This window comes from Notolepis coatsorum (genome assembly GCF_963971535.1).
Source record: "Notolepis coatsorum genome assembly, chromosome: 12".
Classification (NCBI taxonomy): Eukaryota; Metazoa; Chordata; class Actinopteri; order Aulopiformes; family Paralepididae; genus Notolepis; species Notolepis coatsorum.
Window position 1 is genome coordinate 6,193,943 of NC_140176.1, and position 15,580 is coordinate 6,209,522.

Here is a 15,580-nt window from a genome sequence, read left to right on the forward strand (position 1 = left end):
GATATCAGAGACATATACACTCCATGTTACTTGTATGTGTGTGTTGGTTCAAGTTGCTGTAAGTGTTACTTGTATTACAGTGTGTGTTGGTTCAAGTTGCTGTAAGTGTTACTTGTATTACAGTGTGTGTTGGTTCAAGTTGCTGTAAGTGTTACTTGTATTACAGTGTGTGTTGGTTCAAGTTGCTGTAAGTGTTACTTGTATTACAGTGTGTGTTGGTTCAAGTTGCTGTAAGTGTTACTTGTATTACAGTGTGTGTTGGTTCAAGTTGCTGTAAGTGTTACTTGTATTACAGTGTGTGTTGGTTCAAGTTGCTGTAAGTGTTACTTGTATTACAGTGTGTGTTGGTTCAAGTTGCTGTAAGTGTTACTTGTATTACAGTGTGTGTTGGTTCAAGTTGCTGTAAGTGTTACTTGTATTACAGTGCGACGACACAAAAATAGGCGTGTTCGAGATGGATTTCGGTTCACCTCGAAAGTAGACGAGAGTAGCCGAGTGAAGCCGGGGGAGGAGTTAAAAAGGCGGACACTTCCGATTTCACGAGAGCCTCTCGCCTAGTCTCGCATGGCAGATACGCTTTCACGTCACCACACACACATTACACACCTGTCCAGCTCATTATAATGCGATGGCCGTGTGCAAAATTAGATCAGATTCAAATGTACAGCACACCATATACTGCTATAGTGGAATATACTATTCATATACCATAATGTATACCATCTTGTTGCGCGCTCCTGGCCGCACGCACACACAACACACTGCTGAATAATTCTGTTTTGCATCAATATATATATGTATACTGTGTATATTGAGACAAAACAGAATTATATATACAGTATTGAGGCAAAACAGACAACGTGTGTGTGTCTGACAGCTTGAAGTTTATCATGATGATATGATGATAACGCATAACATAATAAAGTTTTCAATCAATCAATCAAACGTCTCATAACTCCCTGGCTGTCACGTGGCTGGTGACTGACAACTTTTCTGAGCCAATAGGCGTTTTGCGCGACCATAGCAAGTCGCTTCCCAGCCGGGAGCAGCCGGGTGAGAGGTAAGGCGTGTTCGAGATGGGATAGGCGGACGCAGATCTGCGCAGGTTTTACTACGGCCTCGCCAAGCACGTTGCATGACGGTTAGAATGTTGTCCGACTTGCTCTGAAAATCTGACGAGGCGCGGAACTCTCGCGGGAGCGAACCACGCACAGCCTTCAGAGCGAGGCGCCACAGTGCTGCTCCCGGCTGCGTGTAGCTTATTGCCAGCGGAAGAGTGCAAGAATGCTTCCGCATTCGTCACCGCACGCCAGTACGGTAATGCGCCTTTCCTTTCGCCCCGCTCAGACAAATGCATGTAGTACATTGCAACACAACGCAGCATTTCCGCGTACATTGCAACGAATCACTTGGAGTTTGAAAGTGATATCAGAAGAAACTACTCAACCTCGGCTGTCTTTAACTATGAGTGAACACAACGCATTGTAACGTTAACGCAGCTGTCAACTGTACTTTACTATGGAATACATGTATATTGTAAATTGAACCCTTGCACTGAAGAACCATTATGAATCTGTGTTAGAAATTTTTTTATATTATCGCGACGCGTCGTCACAGACTAAACGGTGTTCTGGATTTTCCTACAATGGATTATTGATTGTAAATTGAACCCTTGCACTGAAGAACCATTATGAATCTGTGTTAGAAAATGTTTTGGATCTAAATCACTTGGAGTTTGAAAGTGATATCAGAAGAAACTACTCAACCTCGGCTGTCTTTAACTATGAGTGAACACAACACTCTAACTTACCATGTTTAGATAATGAAGTACTCAACCTCTACTGTATTTAACTATGAGTGAACACAGCACTCTAACTTACCATGTTTAGATAATAAAGTATAACCTCTACTGTCTTTAACTATGAAGGAATTGAGAGTGTTGTGTTCACTCATAGTTAAAGACAGCCGAGGTTGAGTCGTTTCTTCTGATATCACTTTCAAACTCCAAGTGATTTAGATCCAAAACATTTTCTAACACAGATTCATAATGGTTCTTCAGTGCAAGGGTTCAATTTACAATCAATAATCCATTGTAAGAAAATCCAGAACACTGTTTAGTCTGTGACGACGCGTCGCGATAATATAAAACATTTTCTAACACAGATTCATAATGGTTCTTCAGTGCAAGGGTTCAATTTACAATCAATAATCCGGCCCGGGCTAGACGCGATAGCGCTCTGAGTGTGCGTCACAGTTTGATCGCTGTATCCGTCACAGCCAATCAGTGCATAACGCGTTGTGCGTTGAAATATGACTATTATGTTGGAATCCGGGCGCGATTTGAAGCGGTCTAGCCAGTAGCGTCAAGAATTTCTGTAGCCGCATTTCGCGGAGACGCTCTCTGATTGGCCGACGCCAGTATTTTTTTCCGTAGCAGAATTTCACAGAGACGATCTCTGATTGGCCGAATCCAATTTCTAATGTTCCAATTCTAGGTTATTCCTAGGTTGGTCCTCCGTTGGTGGTAGAGATTTGTGTTGTTGTGAGATGCATGCAGCTGAGCGTGCCGTGACTGCAAGTTCTTTAGACTGTTAAGCTTAGGCACTCTTTCAAAGTTGGTTAAGGTTAGAGTTTGTCTTAGAGCATGGCGATAGAACGCCAGGTAGTTTGAATTCGGAAATGGACAAAGGAATGAAGTACTTGTGTTGTGTGACCAACTGCTAACAAGCTAACACTTGGCTAACAAGCTATATGGCGGATGCAGTCTGGACACAGTGGACAGTGGTCTGGTCCTGGAATACATCAACAGTGGATTATACACTTTATCAAGGCAAGCCCTGGACGTGTCAACTAAACAGTGAGACTCTCTCTCTCTCTCGCTCTCTCTCTCTCTCTCTCTCTCTCTCTCTCTCTCTCTCTCTCTCTCTGTGGTTAACGTTAACGTTTGTAAATCGTTTTTTTTAGGAGCAGTACTGTTAGGCTACTGCTGGCCATTCATGAAGCGAGACATTGCTGATTGTTTATTTATTTTATAACACAAGACTATGACTACCAACTGCCTAGCCAGCCGTGTATCAATCTTGGATGCAATAATAACGTTACCACACTGACTGTGTCGATGGCTCATTGATTTAACTACTGCAGCTCTCTCGGATTGAAAATACGTGGATTATGGCTTGTTCAATATCGTCTATGTTTGAATGAATGAATGAATGAGAACTTTATTAACAGATTGCAGAATGGGTACAATACAGTACGGCTCAATACACACAATTGTTAAGGGGATGCAGACCAGAGAAAGACGTTTGTCTTGTTTACATCAGGGTCCCAGATTTCGATTCATATCTATAGTTTAATAGCTAGCCTTGGCTCGTTTAACAATATGCAAAATGTGTACAGCCCTGTACTCATACTGAAGTTATTCTTGGTATATAATAGGTCTGATTGTGTAACGAATCGATTCCACGTCGTGCTGTGTGTGAGAGAGAGAAGGAGAGAGGGAGAGATCTGCCTGTGTTTGGAGACGGGCGAGTTTTGTTTCTAACTTTTCTATTTATATATTGTGTTTCAAGTTGTGAATTAGAGTCTAGACTATACTTTATTTGACTGGTTGTGTGTTGTTGTAGTAACAGCTGAGCGACTCGTTCATAAGAGCCGATTCATTGCCGTGAGCGTGAGTCGAATCGCTCACGTCTTGCCATGAGTCTGTTGCGTGGTACTGTACATGTTTGCAAAATGTTTGGTATAGCGCCCCTAGTGGCGAAGCACCCACCGGCCGCCACTGCATTGCATAGTATATTGTATAGTACAGTAACAGTCTCGGGAGCGCAACAGTAAGAAGCATTTGCACTGCAACTCGTACACCTTACTGTAAATTGTACCTCATCTTGTCTAGCACAGTCTCTAACAGTAACAGTAAGAAGCATTTTGGATAAAAGTATTCTGTACTTCTGTATGACAACAATGTATGCCTTTCAAATGTTAAATGATTAAATGATACACACTGAAATCTACGCTCTCTCATCCTGCTTTCGCCAACGCGACAATATTATTAAACAGCAGCGATGTGAAAGGCGAAGTGAACTCCAGCAGCAGCGCGCTTGCCGCTGCGGCTGCCGCGGGGGGCGTGCCACGGCGCGTCACGTGGCCGTCGCGGCCAATCAGGCCAACCCCGGAAATCAAATCCGTTGCGGAAGTGATACACGCGACCAGGCGCGCGATCTCACGAGGGAGCCGCGCGTGAAATTCATTCGTCAGCAGTGTGCCCGTGCCGTAATGACTCGTCGCGCCGTATCGGCCGGCACTTATCACCTAGACCAGTGGTCACCAACCCGTCGATCTTGATCGACTGGTCGATCTTTGAGACTGTCCCTGTAGATCAGGGGTAGGCATCCCTAGGCACTCGTGCCTGAATAGGCACGCGGGGGCATTGCCATAGGCACAGGGGGCAGCATTAAAAAAAAAAAATTATATATTTTTTTTTTATTAAATATTATAGTGAAATATTTTGCACTGTTGTCGCATTTATCTTGTTGAAATCCTCCCACAGGTTCTTTTTACTACCACATATTTAATTGAGACCCTTTATTTGTTTATTATTTCAATTTAGCTGGAAATACATTGCTACATCATTCAGTAACATTTGCAGAGCCTTATAACAAAAACATTATTACGGTCACCATTGTGACCAGTGGGATTAATCAACTAATTTTATTATTTATTTTTCTATTTCATTGAACATTGCACATGTTAAAAGCAATTTTTTTTTACTCAAAATGTGAGTATTACCAAGTCAACTTGTGTTCTTAAAACAATGACAATAAACATAGTTCTGTATCATTAGGGGCTCTGCTTGGCATCACTCTGCACTCTCTCGCGTACATGCACGCGCACTGAATAAATTCCACAAATGTACCTTTAATACCAGTATTAGTCTGACCACACCCCTCATCAGCTTACCTTCATAAGCAGGTGTGTGGTCACCTGCTCTCCTCCTTCTCGCTTTCACCACAAGGAAGTGCCTGGTAGTACCCCACTTGACGTGTTGTTAGTTGAAAAGAGTTGTGACGAGTTTACATTGTGCTTAATTTTTTCTTCTCTCACATCTGTTGTAAAGAAAAAGTTTGGGTCATAATGTATTCCGCGGAGAGTAGACCCGCTAGACCTACTCTTCACCAGCGGTTCTCCATTCCCGCCTCCGTCGTGCGCCTTGGTGCTGGGCTGTTGCCACTTTCGTGGTTGCCGACCCAGCCCAGGAGACAGCCGATGGATAGTTTGCCTCTCCGAAGAGCCGAGGAGTCGGTGCCGTCGCTCCGGCGATGGCCTGATCTCGACTCTGGTTCTTCTGGTTCCGGGGAATCGCCCGTTGGTGAACGGGGGGTTGTCTTGGAGCCAGAGGATTTGCGACGCAAACCTTTCGCGTCTGCCCGTTCACGTCGCAAGATGGTAGCGTGCAGACGCGAACGGCCTGGGTTTGGGGAACTGCTGGAGACCAGCGAGGATGCGTCCGGCTCTGGATTTCCGATGGAAACTGAGGACTTCATGGAAGAGGCGGACGGATTCTTGTATGATGGTCCCGTGGAGGAGAGTATCCCTCCTCAGGAGACCCCGGAGGGGGGGGAAATGGCTCCATGGGGCTCCCTGTTCGAGGATGTCGAGGAACCACCTTGGCCTCATCAGCAGGATGCCCTACTGTCGGCCACATCAGACTGTGGCTCCTTAACCAGTTGCAGCCTGCTGCATGTGAGGGATGCGGGGTCGGTGGAGGAAGGTCCGCAGGGGGAACTGCGGGCTTTGTTTCCCGAGCTCATGGCGGCAGCCGCCGCCGCAAACGGCGTGCCGCTGCCGCTGCCATTGCCTGCACCTGTCCCTGATGATCTCATAGGTCATCCCTGGCAGCGTCCCCCAGTGAGAGGGGTGGACGCTGTCTACCCATTTTTCCCCTCAATGGGGGCCTATGTTCGTCGGGGTCAGGCGGTGTCCAACATCATGGGACTAACTCCCGCCTACGTACCAGTTACGCAGGTGTCGGGGTTAGTCAAAGGTATGGGGGAGGGCGTGCCTCGGCTTGACAGTCCGATGGCCGCTCTCCTCTGTCCGGATATGGTGTGGGAACCCCTATGCAAGCCGGTCCTCCAGGGGAAATCGGCTAGGCGATTGGCTTATTGGGGTGACCAGTTATTCATCGCTGGTACACAATCGCTGGCTGCGGCGTCTAACATCGCCCACCTGGCTAGATTTGTATCGGGGATCATGACGGGCGGCACGGATCTGAACGAGGTAAAATGCGATCAGATCACCCAGGCTGCGGGAGCTGTCCTGCACCTTTCCCAGGTGCTGGCCATAGCCATGGGGAAAGTGCGCGCCCTGGCCACCCTGGGCCAGCGTCATCTTTGGCTGGAGCAGGCCCGTGTGCCAGAGAAGAAGAGAGCTCCTCTTCTGACGGCCGCCCTCTCCGACGCTGGTCTGTTCGGGAAGGCCCTGCGGTTGATGACCTCAACATGCAGAGAGATGGCAGAGGAGAGATCCATCCTCCAACCCCATTTTCCGCCTCCCGTCTTTGCCGGTGGAGTCAGAAGGCTTCCGCGACGTCGAGCTGTCTCCGTCGCCGCTACCACTGCCTCCGCCGCCGCTGCTGGCCCTTCCAAGAGGGCCAGGGGAAGAGACGGCGCTTCTGCCACCACCGGCCCATCCACGATCGGAGGAGACGGTAGGGAACGTCGTGTCCAGCAGACAGTAACCTACCGTCCCTCCGGGGCTCCTCGGGGTGGCAAGACTCGAGCGGCGCGAGGTGGCAGACGCCGCTGAGTGACTTTTCCCCTCTGTATCCCCTCTCTTTTACACCCTCCCCGGCCCCTCTATGTTTTTGTGCCTTAGAACACATTATAAATAAAAAAGTTCCCCGATATAAGGGGGACTGTGTTTTGGCCGAACAAACTGTGTGTTTCTTCAACAATTCATATGGTGGGGTTGTGTATATATGAATCTGCACTTTTACGTTGCGAGATGAGTCGTGTTGTGTTACGAGGTTAAGCAAGGTCTGCAACATACACTCAGTAATAGGTTCTATTAGCTTGATGCTCCACATGCAGGTAGAAACTGGTGTTATTCCATTGCTTGAACTAAGTATATGTGTCTCACAATGCTGTGTTACGGTGTCTTAAAGGTGTCGAGTTAGGGCATAGGGCTCACAGTTCTGCTGCGCCCGATTTATGTGTAAACTTGAGTCGGTTGGTCACGTGACTCACAGTTGGCATATCTTTTTCATGACTATAAACTCATGTGGGAAGGTGTTTCTGGGAGGGTCTGGTCTTACACTCTGATTAAAAAGAGTGACTGGATTCAAATCATGTGAAAACAGGTTTTTTACTCCCAGCTGTGCAGTTGGTTCATACGGGTGATGCTTTTTCTTTATTATTATAAAGAGTTGGATGTGTCTATATGGATTGGAAATGAGGGTCCCTGATGGAAACAAGACTAACGCCTTTCTCAGGTCTGCCTCCCCTTAACCAATTGTGTGTATTGCGCCGTACTGGGTTGTACCCTTTCTGCAATCCGTTGGGTAAAGTTTCCATTCATTCATTCATGGAGTTGATTGCATCTCGCCCCTCTTGTCGTTCCCCTGGGCGTCTTGGGGATTCAATAAGATGGTCTAAACAGCCTATTGTTGATGTGGGTATGTCAAAATGCACACATAGTGCTAGCTCAGGATGTTCTGTTGGACATTGGCTGACTGGCGCGCCTTGATTGCTTGGGGTTAAAACAGCGTTTTTATGAAGCAATTGGAATGGGGGTTTTTTCCTCTTCCGACACCCTGTGTGGTTGTCGATGGGTTCCCGTTCATATCAGGGGATGATAACGGAATGGATCTGAACATATGGGGAAGGGTCTCACGCCCTGGGGGTGGGCCGCCGGGCGCGGTTCGTACCGAAACGTCTGGGTGGCGCCTTCTTTTTATGTTTTAGGATCAACACGCATATCTGCCCCTTCTCCTGGGGTTGGCAGGTCGGCGTGGTTAGGGCACGGGACTGGTTCTGGTCGCGCTGGTCCAGATCAGTTACACCCGTTGTCCGCCGGGGATGCAGATCTGCTGTTCTGGTACCCTGAGGGACTTGGGCTTTTTTCAGGGGGAAAAAATGCTAGGTCGGTCCGGGTGTCACAGGGTTGAGCGTTATGGAACCCTTGTTGGGTACATTGTATTCTACACTGTCGTAATGGCTTACGGCCGTGCCAACCTGTACGCGCCCGATCTCGTCGGATCTCGGCCGCCATGCAGGTTGGTCTTGGTTGGTACTTGGTTGGGTGACCTCCTGGGAGTGCGGGGTGCTGGGGCTGGTCTTCCATTTTTTACGCTCTTCTCTTACGCATGGCGAAGAGGGGCCTGTTGGGGTGGTTTTGGCCTCCTCGGGGGACCCTGTGCTCCCCGTATCACCGGGCCCGGTCCGGGGTAATGTTTCGTTGACCCGTAGGCCCGGGATAACCCTGTTGGAAACTGGAACACGGGCTGCGGCAGTGCCGCAGGTGTGTTTTGGGTTTTTTTTCCTGAGGGGTTATGGGACCAACCATTGCATAGGTTAACGCCTGGGTGGTTGGTTCTCTGGTGTGTTGCTGCAGTGTCAACTCCCGGGTTCACCGGTTGAGGGTGCCCCTGCACGTTCATGACGTCTGCCAATCGTGTCAGCCTTCTCTGTGGAGGCTTGGTTATGCGACAACGCCAGCATACGCCCCTTCCGCCGGGGCGGCTGTGTTCAGCTGTCCTTTCTGGCGCCTGTCTCGTCCGCAGTCTCCAGGCTAGGGTTAACAGCCTGTTGCCTGGTCTTTTTTCCCGGTGCACTGCCTGCTTCCGTTGGTTAACTCTTGTGTGTTTACGGCCATGCTGTCTGCCTGTTGCAGGGCCGGTGTGCCAGACGGTGTACTATTGGGGAGGACAGGGCCCGCTCGGCTGAGGGGCCTTTGTCCGAATACGCTGGCGATGTGGGGGGCGGGGTCACTACGTGCCCACCTGGTGGGGTCTTGATGCTGGCATCATGGACTTCTCCGGGCCCCCATTCCAGGGAGTCCAGTCCTTTTGGTGGGTCTGGGTCTTCCTTCGCGCTCCGCTGCTACGGCCTTGCCACGGGGTTGGGTTTGCCCTTGATCCCGTGATTCTGGGGGCAGTAACGAGGTTGTTTCCCTCCGTTCGTTCCCGGGTGGCATGCGGGTTGTGCGTGTGTGTAGTCGTGGGGTCAAGCCACGGTCTGCTCACCCTGTGCGTTGAGTTGCTTGAGTGCCTCTTCGCACGGTCGGGTCCGTCGCCCTCCCGGTAAACCTCTAATAGGGGGGGTGCCCTCCATTAGGGGGGGTTGTGGGGGGCCTTCAGCGGGGTGTATTTGTCGGCCAGTGGCTCCGCTTGGCCTCCCTTTGTGCAGAGTGATGCCAAGCAGAGCCCCTAATGATACAGAACGTTAGGTTATGACTATAACCAAGTTCTGTTAATTAGGGGTGACGCTTGGCATCCGACGGCCGCTGCAGCCCTTGACCTCACCTTGTGGTGAAAGCTTGGGAAGGAGGAGAGCAGGTGACCACACACCTGCTTATGAAGGTAAGCTGATGAGGGGTGTGGTCAGACTAATACTGGTATTAAAGGTACATTTGTGGAATTTATTCAGTGCGCATGCACGTACGCGAGAGAGTGCAGAGTGATGCCAAGCGTCACCCCTAATTAACAGAACTTGGTTATAGTCATAACCTAACGTTTTATTAGGTTGAAATTATGTGGTTGTGTACTTATTTTTCTGTTAACTTATTATGGATTGAAAACTGAAAACCTTAATGCACAGTAACTGAACTCAATATTTGTAAGTTCTGGTAACTTATTATTATTATTTTATTTTACAGTGTAGTCTTGCGATCAATCAAAACTTATTTACACGATATACCTCACATCCACCCTCCATTCACATCCTGGTGTTCTCCTGGTGTTCTCCATTAGGCCTGTAGGTGGCGCTATGACAGCACACGTACAGTACACACACCGATGGTGTGTGATGTGTCCAAAAATGAATGGGCAAATGTGAGTGAAATGGTCGCACTGTATGCAGCTGTTTGTCTGCATTGCACCCCCCCCCCCCCCAACTCAGATTTAGGGTTGATACAACCATCATAATAATATTGTTAATAATAACAATAACAATAATGATGTAATAATGTAAAAATGATCATTAAAAAGACCTGATTATGAGAAGAAAAAAATTACGATGCATGGAATATTGTTGAGGCACACTAGTTACAACTATATTTCAAACAGGCACTCCATGTCAAAAAGGTTGCTGACCCCTGCTGTAGATCTTTCCATGAAAAAAAAAAAAAAAAATTTGATCTTACCCTGAGAGTCCACATTACAGTTCTACTTTTGTTTTGATGTGAAAATGATGCTGCACTTAGCACTGACTGCACTTAGCACTGACTGCACTTAGCACTGACTGAGAAAGTATACATTACAGTTCTACTTTTGTTTTGATGTGAAAATGATGCTGCACTTAGCACTGACTGCACTTAGCACTGACTGCACTTAGCACTGACTGAGAAAGTATACATTACAGTTCTACTTTTGTTTTGATGTGAAAATGATGCTGCACTTAGCACTGACTGCACTTAGTACTGACTGCACTTAGCACTGACTGAGAAAGTATACATTACAGTTCTACTTTTGTTTTGATGTGAAAATGATGCTGCACTTAGCACTGACTGCACTTAGCACTGACTGAGAAAGTACACATTACAGTTCTACTTTTGTTTTGATGTGAAAAGTGATGCTGCACTTAGCACTGACTGAGAAAGTACATATTACAGTTCTACTTTATAAAATGCTAATTGTAAATATGTTTGTCAATGTTAATAATATGAGAAAGTCCACATTACAGTTCTACTTTTGTTTTGATGTGAAAAGTGATGCTGCATAAGATGACTGCACTTAGCACTGACTGAGAAAGTACATAATAGTTCTACTTTGACGTTTTAATGTTGGACCAAAGCATTGCATGTAATTAGAATACAGGCAAATAAAAGTAATTTAGTTTAAAGTACAATCTTGGCTGTCTTTTTCTCTCAACGCTTCAATATGTAGATCTTGCCTTCAACAAAAAAAAAAGTGATCTTGGGCTTAAAAAGGTTGGTGACCACTGACCTAGACTCTGTGTGTGTGTGTGTGTGTGTGTGTGTGTGTGTGTGTGTGTGTGTGTGTGTGTGTGTGTGTGTGTGTGTGTGTGTGTGTGTGTGTGTGTGTGTGTGTGTGTGTGTGTGTGTGTGTGTGTGTGTGTGTGTGTGTGTGTGCGTGTGTGTGTGCGTGTGTGGATCAGTGTGTGTTGGTTCAAGTTGCTGTAAGTGTTACTTGTATTACAGTGTGTGTTGGTTCAAGTTGCTGTAAGTGTTACTTGTATTACAGTGTGTGTTGGTTCAAGTTGCTGTAAGTGTTACTTGTATTACAGTGTGTGTTGGTTCAAGTTGCTGTAAGTGTTACTTGTATTACAGTGTGTGTTGGTTCAAGTTGCTGTAAGTGTTACTTGTATTACAGTGTGTGTTGGTTCAAGTTGCTGTAAGTGTTACTTGTATTACAGTGTGTGTTGGTTCAAGTTGCTAAAAGTGGTATTTGTTGTTAGAATAATAGCTACACATTGAATCGGTGATCGGGATCAGAGCATATCTGTTAGATAGATAGATTCATCCCTTGGGGACATGCAGGTATAGCTCTCACAGTACAGTTGACAGTCATTACAATATATACAGTAAACGGACACACAATAAAAAGAGCTAGAGCACCTTTCAGTTGTGGATAACATCGCAGATTGACCAAACAACCCAACTTTCTAAACATACCTTCCATCATTCTGCTGTGAAGCTTCAAGCTGCTAGTTCTGTCCTTCCTGGTTCCTCTCGTTACTGTGCGGGAAGTAGTTAATAAAGAATGTGGAACGCCCTACCCAAAGCTGTAAAGGAATGTGGATCACTACCCACTTTCAAAACCTCTCTCAAGGGACACCTACGGGAGACTGCAATTCAACACTGGCCCCTGTAAATATCCTAACCCAACCCCCTCCAATGTACAGTTTTGCTTGTTTATACAGTGTGCCCCCCCCCCCAACCACCTCCAATGTAAATTACCCAGTATGGTTGTCAATATCCCAGTGTACCCAACCCCCCCCCACCCAACCTCCTCCAATGTACAGTTTCTACGTCAAATGTATATACTCCCTTTTCTTGACTCCTTCTGTATCACAAACAGTACTGTATTTGCAAATCTGGTATGTCATAAATGTATAGATGTAGCAGTACTGACTATCTGTATGTCATGTATGTCATATATGTCCTGATGAATTGAAAATGGGGGACCCTGATGTAAACAAGACGAAAGTCTTTCTCTGGTCTGCATCCCCTTAACAATTGTGTGTATTGAGCTGTACTGTATTGTACCCATTCTGCAATCTGTTAATAAAGTTTTCAATCAATCAATCAATCAAATGTAGGCGTGTTTGAGATTGGCGAGGCGGACGCAGATCTGCGCAGGTTTTATTGCAATAGGGGGTATCTGCAGAGCCGCAGAGCCGGCGTGGACGGGTTTGAGGCGGGGCTTCGTGGCGTAGACAAGTATTAGTGGCCTGGACGCGTGAATATTAAAGGCAACCAACTTGTGTTCGGCTTTTCTCTGATTGGCCGCGACCCCCCGCCCCCACGTGCAGGCAAGCGGCAGCCGTCCCACGTCCCAAATGAAATCCAAGGAGCAAGCGGCAGCGCGGGCAACCAACTTGTGTACCAACCAACTTGTGTTCAGCTGCTGTACCAACCAACTTGTGTTCAGCTGCGGTAGCAGTGGAGCGCTGCTGACTGATTATTATGTTTCGCGTTTTTAACAACCAATTACCAGATTCACTCGTCACTGTACATCACCTCTGAAGTATAAACAAAGCCCATACAGTTATGAAATGCGCTGAACTAGAAAGCGTAACGTTATTATGTTTCGCGTTTTTAACAACCAACTACCAGATTCACTCGTCACTGTACATCACTTCAGCTCCAGCAGCAGCAGCGGCCGTGCTCCGTTGTAGGAAGCCCTTCAATGACAGCGCTCTCATATTTTGCGAATGCATAAACTATATCTTAAATTATGGCTATGTGTCTAATATGGCTGTCGCTTATCAATGACTTCGCGACAGCCATATTAAACACTCACTGTACATCAGTGTGGAACTGTACGCTGTAACGTTATGTTATTTTGCCCGTGGAGGCTGCTGAAGCGCCAGCGGGGCGACGCAGTGGTTTGTCCCCGGCTTCCGTGCGCCGCCCGCGGCTTGACTCGGTCCAACTCCAGCAGCAGCAGCGGCCGTGCTCCGTTGTAGGAAGCCCTTCAATGACAGCGCTCATATTTTGCGAATGCATAAACTATATCTTAAATTATGGCTATGTGTCTAATATGGCTGTCGCTTATCAATGACTTTGCGACAGCCATATTAGACACATCGCCATAATTTAAGATATAGTTTATGCATTCGCAAATATGAGAGCTCTGTCATTGAAGTGGGTGGTGGCAGCGTTACTAACAGTAGCGATTTTTATTGTTTTGTCATGACCAAACATAATCCCAACATAGATAGGAGGTGTACTGTATGTCAGTATGTTAGTTAGTTAGTTAGTTGGCGATAGCGATATGGCATTAACCAACAAGGGCATTAACGCAAACACAAGGACCTCCTCTCAGAGCACCTGGGGGAGCCTCATGCGCATGCGCGGCCACTCTGCCGCGTCTCTCGCGTCTCTCTTGCCGCGAAGGGCGTGTGCTAGTGGCCGTGTGGCCAATCAGAGAAACGCTGAACACAAGTTGGTTGCCTTTAATATTCACGCGGCCTGCGTAAGTATTTGCACTACTGCGCGGATGAGGGGGGGGGGCTCTCTCGCTCGCTCCCTCTCTCGTTTACGACACATACACAACTTAACTTTCGTCTCGTTTACATCAGGGTCCCCCATTTTCAACTTCACTTTCGTCTCGTTTACATAGATCCCCCATTTTCAACTTAAATTTAGTCTCGTTTACATAGGTACATAGACAGTAATGTTACATCTAGACATTTATGACATACCAGATCTAGTAATAATAGAGTATATACATTTGAGGGGGAATACATTTACATTTAGTCATTTAGCTGACGTTTTTTTTTTACTTTTTTTTTAAGCGTTTATCGCTTTTCCTGGTCAAGCATGACCGACAGTTGCAGGGTGAAACGGGAGAGAGAGCAGGGGAAGACATTTGGTAAATGACGGCGGGTCCGGGAATCGAACTCGGGGTCAGCCTGATCCGCGACGCAGCGCGGTACTCCGCGACGCAGCGAGGTACATGGTGTGCTACTGGAGCGCCCCTTAGCTGATGCTTTTATCCAAAGCGACTTATAGGTACATAGACAGTAATGTTACATCTAGACATTTATGACATACCAGATCTAGTAATAATAGAGTATATACATTTGAGGGGGAATACATTTACATTTAGTCATTTAGCTGACGCTTTTATCCAAAGCGACTTACAAGTTCTGTACGACAAGCCATCAGGAAGGGGACAACTCTATCAGCTGAGTAACAATGTTCATAAAGTGTTGAGTGCTACAGTGTAGGTTAGTTTATTAGGACAAGTGCATGACACTAAGGTTAGTTAGGGTTAGATTTATTTTTTTATTCAGAATGGTTGAAGAAGTGCGTCTTTAGTCGACGGCGAAAGATTGGACGTGTTTCGGCTGTCCTAACTGGGGTGGGTAGTTCATTCCACCATTGTGGGGCAAGGACTGAGAATAGGCGACTTCTCTTTGATGACCCTCCCGGAGCTTGGATAGGAGTAGGAATAAACTGTACATATACAGCACTGTTTGAACCTGGCACACAACATACTTCACATGTCATTTTTCTTTTTGTGGAGACGAAGATGATGAGTACCAGTCTTCTCCTCAGACATATAAAATCAGTTTTTCAATACAAGTACGACTTTTGAGTGTGAATGAAAACTTTATTTTAACAAGATTGCAGAATGGGTACAATACAGTACGGCTCAATACACACAATTGTTAAGGGGATGCAGACCAGAGAAAGACGTTTGTCTTGTTTACATCAGGGTCATATCGACATAGGGACATACAGGTATTTAGTACCGATACAGAGAAGAGAAGGGGCGTGGCGCTTGACAGAATGATCTATGGGTGTTTTGCCTAGTTGTAGCTTCTTTAAATAGGCCATAATCACCGCCGCTGAGCAATGCAGAGAAAGCAATTAATTATCCTGCCCTCCTCCATCTGCCTCAAAACAGAGGAGACGTCCTCTGTTTTTTTGTTAAATTGGGCGATCATGATGCTGACTTACTTAGTATTTGAAGTAAACCTGGCTATAGTCATGACAAACTTAAACAGTTGGTTGGGAATGTATGTCCATACATTGTTTGCTGGCTACATGTCACAACAATATGACCAATCATTTTGTGTCATGTACTCATGTCACAATCGCAGTCTTAAAACCCTGTACCCGTTGCTCTTGAAGGGTTCATCTATTAGACAAGTACAGTACAATGAGA

The 15,580-nt window shown here is 46.6% G+C and overlaps 1 protein-coding gene across 1 annotated transcript in view; it reads right to left on the reverse strand.

Moving 5' to 3' along the window:
* Positions 1-11,905, reverse strand: part of LOC311238570 (uncharacterized protein) — a 51,582-nt gene extending 39,677 nt beyond the window's left edge. The window contains exon 1 of the mRNA XM_084326669.1: positions 11,854-11,905. Coding sequence (XP_084182795.1) covers positions 11,854-11,863 — 10 coding nt within the window. The 5' untranslated portion in view covers positions 11,864-11,905. The remainder of the gene's footprint in view (positions 1-11,853) is intronic.
* Between the last annotated feature and the right edge of the window lie 3,675 nt (positions 11,906-15,580).